The sequence below is a fragment of the Sceloporus undulatus genome, chromosome 1 (assembly GCF_019175285.1).
Source record: "Sceloporus undulatus isolate JIND9_A2432 ecotype Alabama chromosome 1, SceUnd_v1.1, whole genome shotgun sequence".
Classification (NCBI taxonomy): domain Eukaryota; kingdom Metazoa; phylum Chordata; class Lepidosauria; order Squamata; family Phrynosomatidae; genus Sceloporus; species Sceloporus undulatus.
This window is the reverse complement of record NC_056522.1, coordinates 35,290,078-35,309,665: the sequence shown is the minus strand read 5'-3', so window position 1 is coordinate 35,309,665 and position 19,588 is coordinate 35,290,078. Positions and strand designations below refer to the sequence as shown.

Genomic DNA, 19,588 nt, shown 5'->3' with positions numbered 1-19,588 from the left:
CTCTTCAGCTAGCTTTAATCAGTCATGAACACCAAGAATGACAAGAGCATTTGATTGGATATATTGCTGCAAGCACTTTATCCATGTCCTCAGGCCACATCAACCTTATCCAAACAACTGGGGCTAGGGGACTGCCAGTCAATTGTTACAGTGACACAAGCCTTAGTAACATCTGTGTTTGATTACTGTAACTTTCTACAGGCCTGCTTAGTATTTGAAAATTTCATTTGGTCCACAATTCTGTGGCCAGATAATTGGCTGGGGCAGATTAAAGGAAGCATGTGACTTCCTTGTTACAGTAGTTTCACTAGCTACTAAGCTGTTTATAGGCAAAAAAAATGAGCTGGTTATGATCTATATGACTTATAATAAGACCAAGTCTGCCTGAACATTAAGATCTTGAGTTGGTCCTGCCATCAGCAGAGACACGCTTGGTGGGAATACAACAGAGGGCTTTCTTAATAAACATTCCCATACTCCGGGATTTTCTCACAAGGGAGGTTAGGCTGACCACCTTCTGTTGTCATTCCACCAGGAGACAAACACTAAGGAGGTCTTTGGCATTGCTCCTGGGTTCTACTAACAAGGTTAACTGCTTGGGTGCTGTAATCTATTTCTAAATGCTTTTATTTATGCTTTCGTTTGTTTAAAAGCATATTCATTTTGATTTAGAGACATACCCATGTTAGCATGGAATATCAGGATCCAAAGGAATCTTGTAGCACCTTTGAGACTAACTGTGAAAAAGGTGTTGTAGTATAAGATTTTGTAGACTTGGACTACTTCCTCAGATTGATAGAGTGAATGGAGCGATCATTTTGATTATTAGTGTTAGCAGTCTTGACACATTTTTTTCCAGGTTAATCAGTAGGAAATGAAATGACTGAATAAACACTACTGCAGGAACAAGAACAAATCACATACAACTGTCAGTATTGGGGTAAGGTAAGCTTCCTATAGTTCTGTATATACTGTATAATAATAATAATAATAGGATTTATTTATATACTGCCCAATCACTGGGAATCCAAGTGGTTTACAACAGAGGGGATAACAGACGGTTCCCTGCCCGCAGGCTTACAATCTAAAAGACACGACACAAAAGGAGAAGGGAATGGTGAGGGGGGGAGGGGATCAGGTCCAGTAGTTCTTCTCTCCCTCTGAGGCCTGGACCAAGGCAGATGGACCGGAGGGAGGGCTTGTCTTCTTCCAGGCAGGCCTGGTGGAGCTAGCCTGCCTCTCTCTCCCTCAAGATGTATAAGTCATGTACATACTCCTGTGTAAGTCTAGAAATTTTAGTAAAAAAATTGACCCCAAAAACCTAGGTCAGCTTATCTACAGGTCAATGTAAATACTTCACTTTAACTCTTATTAAGAAGGGAACCATCCCCTAGTGAAAGGCAAGATTGCAATCTGTCCTGGAAGCATTGACTTCCTGCTACTCTCTTTTCCATTCATCCTTTAGTGTGAGCCAAAACAGTTATGCTTGCCATAATTTTGTAGATTCTTTGGCATCATTTTCTTCATCATTTACATTCTTTGTTGCATGTCCCTAAGTTTTACTCCCGACTTATCCAAGGGTCATATCAAGATCCATAATTTTGCCCCCAAATCCTGCCCTCAATTTATACAGGGGGTCAATTTATAGTCAAGTATTTACAGTAGGCTGAAAGCCACAATTTGAAAATCTTTAGGTTTCTACTGTATTTCATTCTGCAGAGGAATAATATGGACAAGATCCTCAAATGCTGATGGAAGATGCGACGGTCAAGAGTGCCTGTTATCAGCTTCGGCTGATACGCCAGCTGCACCCTTTCCTGGAACAGGGTGACCTCGAAATTGTAGTACATGCGCTGGTAACTTCATGACTTGATTTTTGCAATGCGCTCTACATGGAGCTACCCTTGTGCCTAGTCCGGAAACTCCAGTTGGTACAGAATATGGCAGCCAGGTTGGTCACAGGAACAGCAAGGAGTGACCATATAACACCAATATTGAAGTCACTCCACTGGCTGCCTATCAGTTTCCAGGCACAGTACAAGGTGTTGGTTATCACATTTAAAGCCCTACATGGCTTGAGCCCAACTTATCAAAGGGATCACCTGCTTCCATATAATCCACCCCGTACACTCAAGTCCTCTGGGAGGAATTTATTACAGCCCTTAAAGACCAGGCTGACAGCGACCTCCCAGAGGACATTTTCTGCAGCCGCTCTCAACTTATGGAATGGCCTGCCAGACAAGATCCGTCAAATTACCAATCTAGAGAGCTGTTAAAAAAGCCATTAAGACTCTCTCCCTTCCCAGAATAAAATACTCGGCCACGAATAAGACTTCCCATCTAGTGAACTCTGCCCATGATGATTATTATTTGGATTAGTTGGTTTTTAATATTTAGTTTTTAATTTTATACTGTTTAATCTTGTTTTAAGGGGGGCATTATATATATATGGATGTATTTTATCTTGTTGTACGCCGCTTTGATTGCCTGGCAAAAAGCGGGATAGAAATAATTTTTTATTATTTAATTGTTATTAAGATCAGAAGGAGAGAGAAAAGGGAGGCTAGTTTCCATCATCCTAAAATGATTTTAAACCATCCTGAACACAATATATTTACTGAGACTTTAATTTCTAAAGGGACAAGAAAAGATTGCTGCATAACATCTACCTTAGAGCCACAACTGTTTTTCAACTTTCCCCTTTAGAGCAGCAGCCTTGGTACACCTCAGAAAATTAACCCAAAGGGTCAGGTCCCAAGACCTTTTCCTCGGCTTCCAGGACCATTTTCAGGCCTCTCCAGACACATAACTCCACTGATAAAATGCAGTTTAACATTACAGTTGGCCCTCCATTGTCACGGGGAATCCATTCCATACTCCCCCCCCCGCAAAAATGGAGACTCGCCTATATTCATACCCCATTGAAAATAGAGGTTGCCCCTCCATAAATATTAAGACCTCAAGTCCACGAGAAAGGAGGGGTGACTGTACTGTTCCCTCTTTTTGTTTTGCCCCCCACCCAATAGGTAATGGATGAAATTGGAAGTAGACTTCTGATTTTAGTTTGTGGGGCTGATTTAACCTCCAGACCATGCCTGTACTACTCCAGAACAAACATTTAAGAGAGACAAGGGTAGACAAGTGAAATGTAAATATGTTAAAGACAGAGTTGTAAAGGTTATAAAATGATATTCTTTGATCAAAGTTTAGCCATTGCAAAACTATAGTTAAAATCATGAGCTGACAATTACATCAGAATTATCTCCCTTGAGAGTAGAGCAAGTAGAAAACACTTCACTCAAAAACATTGTTGAATCCCATATTTGGATACTCAAGTCCTTAAACTGGAATGAACTCACCCACAATAACCTCTCTTAAACTTTTTTTTTCTTTTGGCATACTTTCAGTTCTTGTACTATAAAAAGCATACATTTATACTAAGATATCACTTCATTTAGAGTCTTTAGGGCTGAAGGGCAGGGTATAAATACCATAAATAAATAATAATTTAGAAACTAAGGGCTGAAACAGATAGCCCTAAAGGGGCAGCTTGATGCTGCCCTTTGATCACCAGACTGGGGCTGTGGCAACCACATGCCGTGGCCCCAATCCAGCGTTTTCAAGCCCAAAAGAAGGGACAAAATTCCGCTCTTTTTGCACCGGAAAAAAGCTCTCCTTTTCACCACTGCCACAGCTTTTTGGTGCTCTTGCAGCGTATGGAGTCTAAACGCCATGCCGCCAGAGAACTGAAAAGCTACCCCTCATGTGGACAGTGGGATGGCATGATGCTGGCTTTGGGGCGGCATTGGGGCATTCATCTGTCAGTATGCCATGCCTCCAAGCTGCCAAGAAATCGGCGTATTGTGCTGGTCTGTACCGGCACTAAAAGAAGTAAACCTATCTGAATTTAGTATTTTTAACAAAGTGTTCCTTTGCACTTCCAAACTTTGAGCAATATTTTCTCTGTGCTAGAAGAAGAGCCCTCCCTCCATTATAACTGTCATCCTTCGGACTGCGAGGGAGTGAACAGGCAGGCCCAGCTCCACCAGAGCTAGCCTGAAGAAAGGGAGCCCTCCCTCCATGATAACTGTCATCCTTCGGCCTGCAAGGGAGTGAACAGGCAGGCCCAGTTCCATCAGGGCTAGCCTGAAGAAAGAGAGCCCTCCCTCCAGTCCATCTGCCTTGGTCCAGGCCTCAGAGGGCGAGAATAACCACTGGACCTGATCCCCTTTTCCACCACCATTCCCTTCTCCTTTTGTGTCGTGTCTTTTAGATTGTAAGCCTGAGGGCAGGGAACCGTCTAATTAAAAATAATAATTGTAAGCTGCTCTGATAGCCTTTAGGGCTGAAGGGCAGGGTATAAACACCATAAATAAATAACAATAGTTTAGCTGTATCCATTCCAAAATAACCATACCTTAACTACAGCTGGCTACAGTGAGGATGCCAGAAGCCAAGAATGAATCATTCATAGCTTTGTAGAAAAAGTAACAGATTATTTAGTACAATGTGCCCGTGCCATGCGCAGAATCATTTTACGCAGATTCCAGCTTACATGGAAGCTGTGCGGGAAGAATAACAATGGTGTGTGTGCCCATGGTGCACATGCACTGCACCGCCACATTCACACAACCCATTATTTCCTATGGGGCTCGAGCATAGGCGGATTTTCCCTTACACGGGAGGATCCAGAACGGATCCCCTGCATAAGGAGAGAGCGCACTGTAATTCTTGTATTTTCAAGGATTTTTTTCTCAAACACACAAAAGCAAAACTATTTTTAAGTAATCCATCCCACTGAGAGTCACATTGTCTTGAGACTAGATAATGTTTTAAAAGCTGCATTTCATAGAATCATAGAATCGTAGAGTTGGAAGAGACCACAAGGGCCATCCAGTCCAACCCCCTGCCTGGCATTTGATAATCTTCAAAAATAATATTTGTTTCATCAATACCCAAATCCAATATACCGAGGAGGGGGAAGTGGTAAAATACTTTGTATGATTAGGCCTAATTAAAAAGATGCTGTTGGGAAGAGCTATTAGGAAAAGATATTGGTTACTACCACAGCTGCTCAGAAAAGTCCTCTTGAAATCATAAGTCACAAATCTTAAGTAAGTAAAGGTTTGGTTTAATAAAAATACAGTTAAGACTATCAACATATTTTTCTCACTCTCTTTTTCAAATCATGTGTCTATATGCAAAGAAGATTGTATCCCCAAGATTCTTGGGACAGTAAAATTTGCAGTAGGTGGCCCCCCATTGCCACTGTGAAGCTGTCCAACACAACTGCTGTGCCTGTGGAGTCACTATTTACATTGAGGCAGCATACAAAGTTGCACTGTCTTTAAAATCATTTGTTGAACCTAATTTCCAATCTGCCTATCTGTCCCTTTCGGCACTAACCCAACATAGGAGCTAATTGCCACAAGTCCACCTTTAGCCCAAGCAAACTTCTCCATAATGCCTTCCTTCTGGTTTTTCCAAACATTTGCTCCTGCCTTATTCTTCATTTCTCTTTGTTGTTAGCTGCCATTGAGTCAGCCCCAACTCATGGCGCCCCCATGGTTGAGACACCTCACAAACTTCCTATCCTCCATTTCTCTACTGAGTCACTGCAGACCCATGACTGTGACTCCTGTTTGAGTCCATCCATTTAGCATGCAGTCTTCCCCTCCTCCTTTTACCTTCCACCTTTCCTAACATTATTATTTCTTCTAGTGCTCCATGCCTTCTCAATTTGTGGCTAAAGTACTACAGCCTCAATTTTATGATCTTGGCTTCCAAGGAGAGTTCTGATTTGATCTGTTCAAGAACCCATTTGTTTGACTTTTTGGCTGTCCATGGTCTCTAAGCACTCTCCTCCAGCACCACATTTCAAACGCATTGATTTTCTCTTGCATTCGTACATGGAGATGGGAAATACAATCGTCTAGACAATTCTTACTTTAGTGCTCAGTTGTACATTTCTGTTCTTTAGGATCTCTTCTATTTCTTTCATAGTTGCCCTACCCATTCTCAGTCATCTTCCTATTTCTTGACTGCAGTCTCCACTTTGGTCAATGTTTTATCCAAGATATGGGAATTCTTTGTTTATTTCAATTGCCTCATTGTCCAGATTGAATTTACGCATTTCTTCTGTGGTCATTATTTTTGTTTTCATTATGTTCAGCATTAATCTTAAAAAACCCATTTTGATTGATCTGGATCCCTGCAACTCTCTGGAAACCAAAATCCTATCTCTATTGTTCAGAGCCAAGCCATATGGCTGTAGCCAAGCTCTTCAGATCTTACAACACAAACTGAAAACAGCAACCATAACTCTCTCTACTGAAATCTGATGTATGGTTTTATACTGTATTCACTTGAGCTTTGCTGTTATGTAACTGACCACTGCCCTTTGCCAATTCATTTTCTATCAGAATTTATGTAATTTTTCATATATAAAGCTGAGGTCTTTTGCAAACAGCCGACTTCCTAGGGAGCAATAACTGCACATTTGTTTATTCTAATGGAGTTAAATAGCAGGAATTGCAGGTTTTTTATTTCATTAGCCATTTGCTAAATAATTTGATTCTCAAATGCAGAACAGGCAAAGCAAAACCCTAATTGTCAAAATGGGAATCCAATAGCAATTAACTAAAAATGACATCAACAGTGACCCCCTTTGTTACACTAACATTACCATGAGCAAGAGAACTGATATAAACATGCTATTCACACGGTTAAAATATTACTCATATATGTTTAACATATCTAGAGAGATCACTCCATAGTTCAAGCATATAAATCTCATAGGGGTGAAATACGCAAGCAAAAAAAGGCAGCTTCCAGACGCTTTAAGGGGGGGGGGGCAATTAGACGCATGAGGCAAAAGTGGTGGAAAGTGGAACAAAGCCAAACTCTGGGGCTAAAAATTGAAGCAAAAAGAAACCCCAATACGCCCACATAGCGTGGAAATTGATCATCTTTGTGCCTACATATAAACAGCCTGGCACCAGTGTAGGGCTGCAGCAAAGCAAAAAAATGAAAGTGCAACAATTACAATGGATGTAATTAAAACATACACAGACTAGAGAGTCCAAACAGGGGGGCATGGAGTGAAGGAAGTTGCAGGGCGCATGTATGGGGGGGGGCTCCATGGTTTCACTCACACATCAAAGCACTGAAGCTCTGTATTGCCGGTGCATCACACATGCAACTGTATGGCTAATCATATGGCCAGGTATCCAATGGGATGGCATCTGGGCAAGACATGGAAGGTACTTTGAGGTTGCAGGCAGTGTGTTTATGTGAAGGTGCATATACATGGTAGAGAGGCAATAAAAAACAAACAAAAACAAGCAATGTGGTTTGATGCCATGCCATGCGGACTGACTGTCTGTGGGTGTTGGGGCCGCCTTGGGAGTGGGGTGTGTGGACAGCAGGGTTTCAACCTGCTTTCAGAAAACACAGGATCGAGCTGCTTTTTCTGCCCACTTGCTCCAGCCCATAGAGATTATCTCAGAATGAATTCCAAACAGAGGCCAGAGAATACCAATCAGATTCAGCCCAGTTTACAAGTACATCTCAAAAGTGCAGATCATTTGTAAGATGGGGGAAACAAATGAAAATGACAGTGTGAGTGGACAAGTTGGGTGTTAAATGTGAAAAGGGATCAAAAAAGGAAGAAAAAAATTAATAAAAAATACTTTTGACAGGCATATATAAGAGAAGGAAAATATAAAACGAAAAATCTATCATTAGTTTTTTGTGGTTTTTCGGGCTATGTGGCCATGTTCTAGAAGATTTTCTTCCTGATGTTTCGCCAGCATCTGTGGCTGGCATCGGCCACATAGCCCGAAAAACCCACAAAAAACTATGGATGCCGGCCATGAAAGCCTTCGACTTCACATTGAAGAATCTATCATTTAGGCCAGCATGGTGTTTGTAATCGTCCAGATACTGTATAGTTGGACTATAACTTTCATCTGCCTTATATAGCACGGCCACACATTTCCGCACAAGCCTTACCTACCACAACTCATGTTTCTTGTCCCTCACTTATATCCTCTGGATCAGCAAATTTCTCATATACTGTACTGGATCAACAAACTCTGGGTCATTATACTTTTGAAGTCAACATTTGCTCTTAACTGAAGGAAAGCTGAATCAAGAAAGTCCCTGCCACAACAAAATAACAAGCAGTTTCCAAAGAGTGATTAGATAGCAGTATAAACTTATAAACTGACACTGCCTGCTGCCATCTTGTGACTATGTTTGTACCCATGCTACTGTTCTGTGACTGGTTGATCTCAGTCAATTTTCTGCTCCCTCAAGGGAGTGCTGAGAGCACAGAGTTTGGGAACTTTCTATAACAATTCCTTTCTAAGGAAAATTCTTTTGAAAGGCCCTCCCTGGATTTCCACTGCCCTGCTGTGGCCTCAGAGGGAGAGTAGAAGCAGGCACAGCTTCATCCTGCCTCAGCTCCAGCAGCAGATGAAAGAACAGACCATATCTGCTAGAGTTAATCTCCTCTCCCACTGCCATTCCCTTTTCCTTATGTTTTGTGTGTTATTTAGATTGTAAGCCAGAAGGCAAGGAACTGTCAAATTAACAATTTGTAAACTGTTCTGGAAGTCTTTGTGACTGAAGGGCAGGATATAAATAATCTGAATAAATAAACAAACAAACACGCTCTCTTTCAAGCACTCAGATTTTGGGAACTTGTCAACATTAGCATAGTAATAGTTTTCAGCGTTTTTCCTTAATGTTTAATTAATGTAAAGAAATGCATTCTACCCATATTTTAAAATATTCAGAAGCTCTATAAAAAGCTTTCCATCTGTCATATTAAGTGTGCCTTATCAAATTGTTTCCTAATCAAACATTTCAGCTCAAGTATGTCCAAGTACGGATAAAACATGTTTTGAGATATTATTATAGAATGTAAAACTGATATATTGGTTGGTTAGTTTTGTTTATTAAATACAAAATTAACAAAATCAAATCAAATCCAAACTGGATTGAGGCAGATGTGAATAGGGGTGAGTTTAGGAGCTGCTGCTAGATCTCAAGCTGGTTCAGGGTAGATCTGCAAAAATGTATGACTCCCACTAATTTAGCAATTGCAACAACAAAATAATCTCCTCCCCAAAATATATTACTAAAATGAAGAAAACTGAGGAGTATGTTTGTATGAAAGAACAGAGTTTCAAGTTTAGCTCCAGCACAAGCTTCTGGATTTAGCATTCTTTGATTCAAAGTACAAATCTGCTGAATCAGGAAATAGTAAAAAACAAAACAAAAAGTGGATCTCCCAAACATATGGACTGCCCACCTCTGATTCAGAACTGAGGAAAGCTTCTAGAAATTGCACAGAATTAATTTAGAACCTCATTTCTGCCTCAGAAAAGTGTATCTTCTTCTTTCTGCCCCCACTTTCAACAAGACAGAAGACCTTCCAGCAGCAATGTTGCAGGTATGTAGAATAACACTCTAGAGCTATGCTAAGCAAACTACACTGTTACAGAACAACCATGGGGAATTTCTCCTTGTTCTAGCTTAGAAAGACAACAAATTCTCCCCTTGATCTTACCCACTTACTAACTACCTGGCATTATACAAACAGCAAGATATACTCTCCACATATTTCTAGAATACTAGAATTACAAAAGAAAATCTATCCCCATAAAAAGAATCCACAAAGCATAACTATGTAACAGATGCACTGCAAGAGATGCAACGTACAATGCCATACAATATATTCAGAGAAACACTGACACTGATGCCTGTCAGTAAAAGCACAGTATATCATCCAAATAAAAAAGAAGCATATCTGTCCCCCACCTCCACAGAGATACAAATACAAGTCATGGGAGGAAAGCCTATTGCAAGCTATCAAAACATCTCTGCTTGCACCAGCTTAATGTCACAGCTCCACACACAGAAACACATTGTCTGGATGAAGGATTAAACTCTTCTTAGCCTCCAAAGCTTGGGTCACAAAAAGCACACTGCTACTCTCATTCAGCACAATGCTTCCTTGAGGCTTGGTTTTTATTTAGTTGATCTGTATGAATCAAGCAAATACTCAAAATGACACTACTAAGAAAAAGATTATAACTGTAAAATGAGAGTAAGTGTACTTGTAAAGTTAACATCACTGCAGTAAACCATAAGACACATGCACAAATTGCTTATTTTCTCCTAAGTCCCCATACACACACTACAAGGCAAACATCATGTGACCATAGAACAATAGCCAAACGCTGTCCAAGGACTTCTGTCATTTCCTGATTCCTCTAGTTGCTCAGGACTGCAAGAACAGGCAAAAATGTCAAGCAGCTGGAATTCCACAATACAACTCTGTTGGGTTACATCTGGTTTGGTGGATCATAAGTTCTGCAGTCCTGTTTATAATACAAACAGGTTAAAACAACTCAGTAACATTTAAATGACTTGCTGTGATGTAGTACTAAAGATTTAAACCAGGAAGTCAGGGACAGGTTCTGCAGCATATGTGACATTCCCATTCCTCTGTGCAAAAGGTTATTAATGGGGGAGAGGGGAGACAGCAGAAATATCACTGTAACTCACCTGCTATCTTATCTACCTCATCGGATTGTAGTTTATTGTGGCATCAGTGCTCTCTTATAGAGAAGGCTAAATGCCTCCCAAAACTACAGTTCCCAGAATTCCCAAGCACTGAGCCAGGGCAGTTAAAGCAGTCTCAAACTGGATTCATTTCTCATTCCTTGAGTTCCTCAGCACATGCAGAAAACTGAAGAGAAAGGATATACTTTCTCTTCTGCTAAGTTTGTGCCAAAGATAAAAGCAGCAGCTTGCTGCCTAGGTACATGTTCAGCAGGAAAGGAGAATAATTAACCCTTCCCTAAAGTTTCTATGAATTGTAAAGGCCACAGGTGAAAGAAAGGAAGATTTCAAAAATTTCAGTGGTAGCAAAACTAATCTTCTTTCCCACAGTTCAGAGAGAACATAAGAGAGTGGGCATTTGTCCAGAGTAAATGGAAATGGGACAGGCTAGTCACCATAGGAATGGGAACTTTATACTGGCAAATACACTGCCTTACTGTAACTTAAAGGGCTGTTAATTCTGTGATTTTCCATGGCACAATATGAATTTTCCTATTTTTTTATTACAGCTATGTTTCAAAATTCAGTAGTAGTCCAACTTATGCAGAAATCTCTCCTCCCACTTGCAGACCCCAGAACCTCATGCCAATCCTATGGAATAAATGCTGGAGGTGAGCAGATGGAGGGAGAACTGCACTAAGCCCATTCTGTTGTGAGATAGTTCTCCTCTGCTACAAGGTTAACTGATGTCACTTATTTCCCCCCATTATGGGCAATGTTGATGAAACTTGATGCTGTTTACATTAAATTGAGAAGTTATGGAGACTAAGCATTGAGATTGTCTCCTAAAATACCATCAGTATGAAACAATTTAGACTGAATATTTCATATGAAATGGTGAATAGTAACAATGTTTACAAAGTACACCCAAGTGTTTTTTAGGATTCTGAACTATAATTCAGTTATGAATTAGAGCTAAGGCTTCTTCACTTAATAGCATGCGTATCTTTCTAATGTGTAAGGACTGAACATTTCCATCCCACTGTGTATACACCATGGAAACATACAGAATGCCAGTCCAAGTCCATGTACATTTTCATAGTAAACACAGAGAAGAAAAACACAAAACAAGAATCTGACACATGAGTAGAAGCAGATAACACACTAAACTCATGTGTAGTTTCAACCACTTATGCTACACCATGTGAAACTACCCCAAACCCTCTTTTCCTCTGGACAATGAATACATGTGCACACTTGCACATATTCTTGCCATTACACTTCCTTTCCTCTCTGCAGAAAGAATTCCATCTTTTTTTTTTGTAATACTGTACAAACTGCAAGCTTTTGAAGCAAAACACTTGTTCACATATGCAGATAACACAATATTTAAATAAATCTGACCTTTGCTTTCAATTACTTTTATTCACAATTCATGGTTTATTACAAGAAACTATTGCAGAAACAGATCTAGAAGTTACAGAATCCTACCTGGCCTTTCAGTACTTGCTTCTCTAGAGGTTATCTGTGAATGTGTATGCCTTCTAGTCACAAACCCAGATTCCTTATTCCTATAACCTCTTTCTCCCTCATTCATCATTCCTTCCCTTCCAAGGACACAAAATCCAGAGGACAGAAAAGGCAGAAATAAAATAAAGCATAGAAGGAAACACTGGGACTACTCTTCAGCCTTTCTTTTCTGCCTTTTAAAGAATGTTCCCATTCAATAACTAGACAATACCTAAGAGTATCCACTACATATTTGAGCAAGCATGGGGAACTTTTGACTCTTTGACTGTCTTAGACTACAATTGGAGAAGCCTGGAGAATAGAAGGTTAAGAGGTGATATGATAGCCCTGTTTAAATATCTGAAGGAGTGTCATACTGAGGATGGAGCAAGCTTGTTTTCTGCTGCCCCAGAGAATAGGACCTGGAACAATGGATGAAGCTACAGGAAAAGAGGTTCCACCTCAACATTAGAATGTCGTCTGATTGTCAGAGCTGTTCAACAGTGAAATATGCTGCCTTGGAGAATGGTGGAATCTCCTTCTTTGGAGGTTTTTAAACAGAGGCTAGATGGTCATCTGTTGAGGGTGCTTTGATTGTGAGTTCCCGCATGGCAGGAAATTGGACTGGATGGCCCTTGAGGTCTCTTCCAAGTCTATGATTTTATGAACTGACACAATCCCTTACCCTGGTTAAAATGGGGTGAGACTATAGTATTCCCTGCATAAAAATTGGCACATCTTTGCCTTAACATTGGTGCAGTACAGAACGCTCAAAAAGGGCGGCCTGCCAGTGCTTGTTTTTCCACTGGAGGGAAGCTTCAGCCGCCAAACCACAAAAAGTGGGTTCTTTTGAAGCCACGGTGGCGGCGTAACAAGTGCACCACTGGCGCACTCGTTATGCAAGTGCTGCGCGGTGCCATGTGGACGTCACGCGGCACTTACATAACAATAGCAGCACCCATGTATACAGGGCGCCGCCATTGTTCCACCCTCATCACATGTGAGGGTTGCGGGACATGTGGGTGCTCTGCCCTCAGCCAACCTCTAGCACATGACGAGGGTGCCTAAAAGGCCCGTATGTACCGGGACATATTTTCTTTAACTTCTAGTCTTACTATTATTATTATTATTATTATTAACCTTTATTTATAAAGCGCTGTAAATTTAGACAGTGCTGTACATACAATCTTTTTAATTAGACGGTTGCTAGTACTATACAGTGGTGCCAATGCTAGCAATATTGCTAGGATTTTAAAAACATTCTGTATAACACACACATGGTTCCTAAAATCATCATAAATAATAATGTACAAGTGGGAACTCCAACACTCTCTATTAAAAAGTTTTAATTTTTGCAGCTTTCACATGCACACAGATACAAAAGAAGGGGAAAATATTTGCTCAGGAAACCCAATTGGAAAGAAAACCACTGTGACAAGAATTTTGTCATTTTTCAACCAGTATCTGCACATCTTGAAGGATACTGAGAAATTATTATGTACAGAAACATGTATTTTTTTGTGCAAAACCTGTTTTTCTTTCACAAAAACATATTATTTGTTCAGATATGATCATTGCACAAAATATGTGTTTCTGGAAACAATTGAGGTTTTTTTATGCAAAATATATTTAGTATGCAAGCATGGTTTGTTTGTTTTTTTGCCAAAAATGCCAAGTGTGTTTCTGTACACTTTGGAATATGCAAATACCAACAAAAAACCCATTTGTTTTTTCTTGCACCTAGGAAAAAAATAATGAAAGCTCTCTATCCTTTTGCATGTCAGGACAAATATTCAGGACTGGCATCCATACCCCACGTAAAAATAGAGTCATGTGTGGATGTTTTGACATCTCAAAACAAGTAGAAAAATTCTTAAATTCTAGGTAAGAAATCACAACTTTTCAGCTTTTATAAGCTTCACCACCGATTAATCTTAAACTGATGACCTACTGAAGTTCCACTTGTGACATTGGCAACTGCTGGAACAAAAAGCTTGGCTTTTAGAACTATGCCAACTGTTGCTTTGCAAACATCTGTGTATATTGTATACACTGGGTCTTGTAAAAAAATCATGATGCTTAAACCTTACATGACAGTAACTTGTCTGTATCACAAAGCACAACAATTACTATACATGAATAGTGACCTGTACATATACAACACAAAAAGGCTATGGCTTCCTTTCACACTTTTAGGCAGCAATTTCGCCACGTGTCCCAGTTGTCTACACACAGGAACCATGCAATTTCCTACCATCACTTCCATGTATCAACTTGCAGAGGTATGCAGTAGCCCTCGGAAGTTTCATATCGAAGAGCAGCACGCTCCAGCAGTACCAAGAAATTGCAGAAGGCAAGGTTAAAAGTACATACACTACAAAAATAAATCAGTATTTTGTTTGTACAGATTAGAAAATTAGCAATGCTTGGAATTAGAGGGTAGCATTATGTACAAATGTCTACATTAATTTCATACTTTGAATGCCCAGAGGCTGAGGACAGTGGTCAAAGTATTTCAGTATTAATGAGCTAGGTGCCACAGACACTAAAATATGGTATATCTCACTAAAATATCTCACTAGCACAGAACAAGCGTCTTTCGCTCACTACAGTTCCTCCCTCCAAGACCACAGGCAGCAATGCCACTTGAAATGTATGTTGGAATTTACTGTTGGCATAAGAGAGTTACTGCTATAATTGTACAGCCCTTTGGTAGGTCATAAAATATCCTGACAAGCTGCAAGCTCAGAAACAAGAAGGAAGAATTTCACAGAAACACATAGTTGCTGGTTCAAGAGTCCTATAAGGTCTTGGGGGCTTAACTGATCATGTGAACACTTCCTAATTCCAGAAACAAACTGAACACGGTGGGGCAGATTTAAAGGGAAAGGCACTCTTTTCAAAAACGCAGTTCAGAAAGGACAAGCAAGGCAGGCATGGGAGGGCCCTAGGCACAAGATCATAAGCCCAAGATCTTCAAAGCTACAGCAGGGGTGAGAAGTTATAAGAGTCTGTCTGGCTGCTGAACAAATTTCTGTTGTAGACCTCATGCCAAATGCTTCTATCCATCTGCAATGGACCTCTCCCATACGGTCCATAGATGACTATCCAGAGATGTTTTACAAATAAAGGGTAGACAAAAGCAATGGGGTGGACTGAATGACCCTTGCTTCTCCTGCATCTCTATGCTTCTAAGTACTCAGGCAAGATGCCATAATCACAAGAAGCACACACACACTGCCAGCTGCCAAACAAGTTGCTTGAATGTGAAGCTGTCATTGTTTCACGGAAGGCATGAAAACAAATAGGTGGGGAATAATAATAATAATGCTTATTTATATCCCACTTTACCCCCAAAACTGGAACTGAAAGCAGCTTACAATAAAAGCACAGCATAAATAAAAATGTGCAAAAGTGACCATTATGGCTGAGGAAAGTTTCAGGACAAGGTCCAAAGCACACTGCAGAAGTAATCCAGTTTGAGAGGCTTTAAGTGCCCTGGCTGAGAGGTAGGGAATCATGGGCATTGTAGCTTATTATGGCACCAGAGCTCTCTGACTGGGGCTGCATCCACACGGCAGAAATAACCCAATCTGGCACCGCTTTAACTGCCCTGGGTCAAGGATATGGAATTCTGGGGGTTGGAGTTTGTTTTGGGACCCAGAGAACTCTGCTCCACTTGGGCCACAACTAACTCCAGCTCCCAGAATTCCATAGCCCCGAGCCAGAAAAGAGTTAAAGCAGTGCTAAACCGGGTTATTTCTCCAGTGTGGATGCAGCCTGGCAAAACAAGTCCCCAGAATTCACTAGCACTAAGCCAAGGCAGTTAAAGCAGTCTCAAACCGGATTATTTCTGCAGTGTGTTTTGAACCATCATCTTAGCGCTGGAAGGGACCACAAGGGCCATCTAGCCCAAGCCCCGGCGGAAGGCTGGAGGGGGCTGTCTTTAGCATAGGGCCCTCCAGCCTGACCCCTGCCATGCTTCGGGTGCCTGGTTCTGGAGGGGAGGCTTGGCAAGGAAGAAGCCCACAGGAAGGGACACGGGGCCCTCCGGCCTGACCCCTGCCTGCCGCACAAGGAGAAGGGGCTGGAGGGAGCAGCGAGGAGCCCAAGGCGTCGGCGTGGGAGGCAGCAGCCCCAGCGGCTACCTTTGAGCTGGGGCAGGGCGAGGAGCTCCACGGGGCTGATCTGGCTCCGGAACTGGGAGGACCCCTGCGAGCGCTTCTGCTTCTGAGCCTTCCGCACCGAGCGCCGCGTGAAGCCGTCCACTTTCTCCGCCGCAGAGATCGACGCCGCCGTCGCCGTGGCCGCTGCCATGTCCGGGGGCGAAGGGCTCGCCGCCGAGAGCCACTGGTCCCCCGGGAAGCATACACCCGCCCCGCCGGCAGAGGGAGGCCGAGGGCTCCAGCCGCGGCGGGGACAGAAGCCCCGGCGTTAAAACGGGGAGAGAAGGAGGCTCTTCATCCGAGGAGAGGCGCTTCCAGATCCAGCAGGGATTGGGTTTTTGTGGAGGGAGGTCCCCAAGGAAAGGGCGAGGGTCTCCCGGGAACAGATGGAATGGCAGCCCCCGAGAAGGAGGGCCCTTGATCGGATAAAAAACAGACACACTCCGGGAGGATAAGGTTGCTTCTCCCGAGGAGAGTGTGGGGTGTGGGGGGATGTGGGATCAAAACGGGGCCCCAAAAGGAAGCCTTTTAATCCGAACTCTTGGAGGAAAGGGGAGGCCTTCCCCCGAGAAACGGGGGCAGAAGAACTTAATGGTAGACAGACTCAGGGCGCCAGGAAGGGTCCCCGGAGTCTGCCTCTTTGGCTTCTCTGGACTGAGAGGAAGCGGGGGCCTCCAAAAAGGAAGGGAGAAAGGCTTCCTCTGGACCCGAGGCCTCCGGGGAGGCTAAAAAGGGGGGCCTCCAAAGACCAAGTCTGAATCCAACGCCCTCCGAGCCGAAGCGGCGGAATAAAGCTCCAACGGAGAGAGAGAGAGAGAGAGAGGCTGCTCCTCTGGGTCCGGCGCCGGGAGAAAAGCGGGTTCCAAAGGGGGAAAAGATAAGGGCTTCCACCAAAAAGGCGAAGGAACGGAGTCTTCATCCAAGGCAAGGAAGGCGGCCCCAAAACCATCCGCCGCCGCCGCCGCCGCCTCCCTTCGGCCGCCCGCCCGCCCGCGAGCAGCCAACTTCCTGACTCGGGCGAGATAAAGGAGGAGGAGGAGGAGGAGGGGGCGCTGCTGCTGCTGCCGCTGCCGCTGCCGCCGGCCTTCCTTCCCTCAGCCGGGCTCGCTGCCGCCTGGGCTCCCCGGCATTTCGCCTCCTCCTTCCGCTCTTTCCTTCTCGAGGGAGATTAAAAAGGCGCCAAGGCTTCCTCCTCTAAAAGCAGCGCCTCCTGAGAACTTGAAGGAGAAGGAAAAGCCAGAGTTGAGAGGGACTGAAGCAGAGGGGGCGTGGCCACAGAGAGAGAAGCCTCGCGCCGCGACGGTTAGGGCGACCGTTGGAGGAGAAATGACTGACAGCGCACAAGCAGCCAATCGGGGGAGAGATAGAGTGACTAGGGGTGGGGCTAAGGGAGCCACCGCGAGCTCGCTGCTTCTTTCCCTCCCTCACTCCCCCTTGCCCCGCCCGCGTTAGGACGGACACTGGCGTCGCCCAATAGGAATAAGGCTAATTGGGAAAGGAGGGAGGTGATTGGGTGGAGAGGGGCTTAAAGGGGCGGGGCGAGCTGGGATGTAGTTTGTGGTGGCACACTAAAGCACTCTCTCTCTCTCTCTCTCTCTCTCTCTCTCTCTCTCTCTGACAGAGGAGGCTGAATGTCCCGCGAAACTACAGTTCCCAGAATTCCCCCAGCATTGAGCCAGGGCCGGTTAAAAGCGGTCTCAAACCGGATTGTTTCTGCAGTGTGTTTTGGAACCAAACCCGATTCCTCCCGCAGTCAGGGATTTATCCTTGGAGTACGCCGCTTGATGATATCAGGATTGTGTGTGCTTTCTCTAAGACCAGGAGGCTTGAAACACAGCCATCGTTGCTGTGACAGGCTTTGAAACTGCTCTGTCTGTGAGCCTCCTGGGTCCCTTTCTGGGAGAAAGGCGGCTCAGAGATTAATTAAATGAACACAATATATCTCTATATATTTATGTGGCCGATGCTACAGGTTTTGCTGCTAGGACAGAAGAAGCCCCGCTTCCCTGGAAGCCTCCCCTCTGCTTAGCAAAGGCATGCCTTGTTGATCGCTTATTGGCTTTGTCCACACAGAAAGCAAACGTGGGTTGCGTCCACACTACGGAAATAATGCAGTTTGACACCACTTTAACTGTCATGGCCGAATGCTGTGGAATTCGGGGACTTGTAGTTTTGACAGACATTCAGCCTTCTCTGTCAGGGAGCTTTTGTGCCACAAACGAGACACAAAACAAGACACTACGGTTCCCAGAATTCCATAGTATCCAGCCATGACAGTTAAAGCGGTGTCAAACTGGATTGTTTCGGCCATAGTCGTATTTCAGATTACAAACAGAGCCCCATAGCATGCCACTTCCCCAAGCCATCTATTGCATGTTACACTCCAGTGTAGAGCTTACATTTGGACTACAGTTTCAGGAGACCTTAAAAGATAATCATCGTTAGTTGAGAGTGAGCACAGTCCAGATCTAAGCCATTGCCTTCTTCCCTTACTTTCATGAAAAATGGTCATTTTCTTCCCGTGACGATAAGAGCCACTTTACTCCACTGATGCCCTTGGGATTACATCAGAGGTCCATAATTGACTAAGCTTTCCTCATGCCTTTGGGGCTTTTCGTTTTATACTCAAATTCGGTTGAGGATTTGTTGCTATTTGCCTTTGAGTCAACCTTGACCCATGGTGACCCTATGTATGAGAGACCTCCAAGTCTCCCTGTCCTCAGCCTTCTTGCTCAGCTCCTGCAGATTCATGGCCATGGCTTCTTTGACTGAGGGCCCAAACAGACAGGGCAAAATAAAGCTGCTTCGGGTCACTTTGGTGGTATGTTGGTTAAATGATGCATGCCTTAGGACTGGAGCATAGCTTTGGCGCAGCTTCCAGTGTCTTAAGACGCATGCATTATTTAACCAGCATACCTCCAAAGTGACCCGAAGCGAAGCAGCTTTATTTTGGCCTGTCTGTTTGGTCCCTCAGTCTCCATTTGGAATACGGTCTTCCTCTTTTCCTATTGCCTTCCACTTTTCCAAGCATTTATAGTCCTTTCTTCTCATGTTTTGGCCAAAATACGACAACCTCAGTTTAGTCATCTTTCTTCCAGGGAGAGTTCAGCTCTGATCTGCTCTAGGACCCATCCATTGGTCTTTTTAGCAGTCCACAGTATTCCCAGAACTCTTCTCCAGTGCCGCCACATCTCAAATGAGTCTACTTTCTTCCTATCACCTTTCCTCATTGTCCAGCTCTCACGACCACACATAGAAATCGGAAATAAGATGGCATGGACAATCAGACCTCACCTGAAATACTGTGTCCAGTTCTAGGCACCACAATTAAAAAAGAA

The 19,588-nt window shown here is 43.3% G+C and overlaps 1 protein-coding gene across 1 annotated transcript in view; it reads right to left on the bottom strand.

The window, feature by feature from the left end:
• The window catches only part of PPP2R5A (protein phosphatase 2 regulatory subunit B'alpha), an 84,451-nt gene extending 66,926 nt beyond the window's left edge, over positions 1-17,525 (bottom strand). The window contains exon 1 of the mRNA XM_042445961.1: positions 16,233-17,525. Coding sequence (XP_042301895.1) covers positions 16,233-16,401 — 169 coding nt within the window. The 5' untranslated portion in view covers positions 16,402-17,525. The remainder of the gene's footprint in view (positions 1-16,232) is intronic.
• Between the last annotated feature and the right edge of the window lie 2,063 nt (positions 17,526-19,588).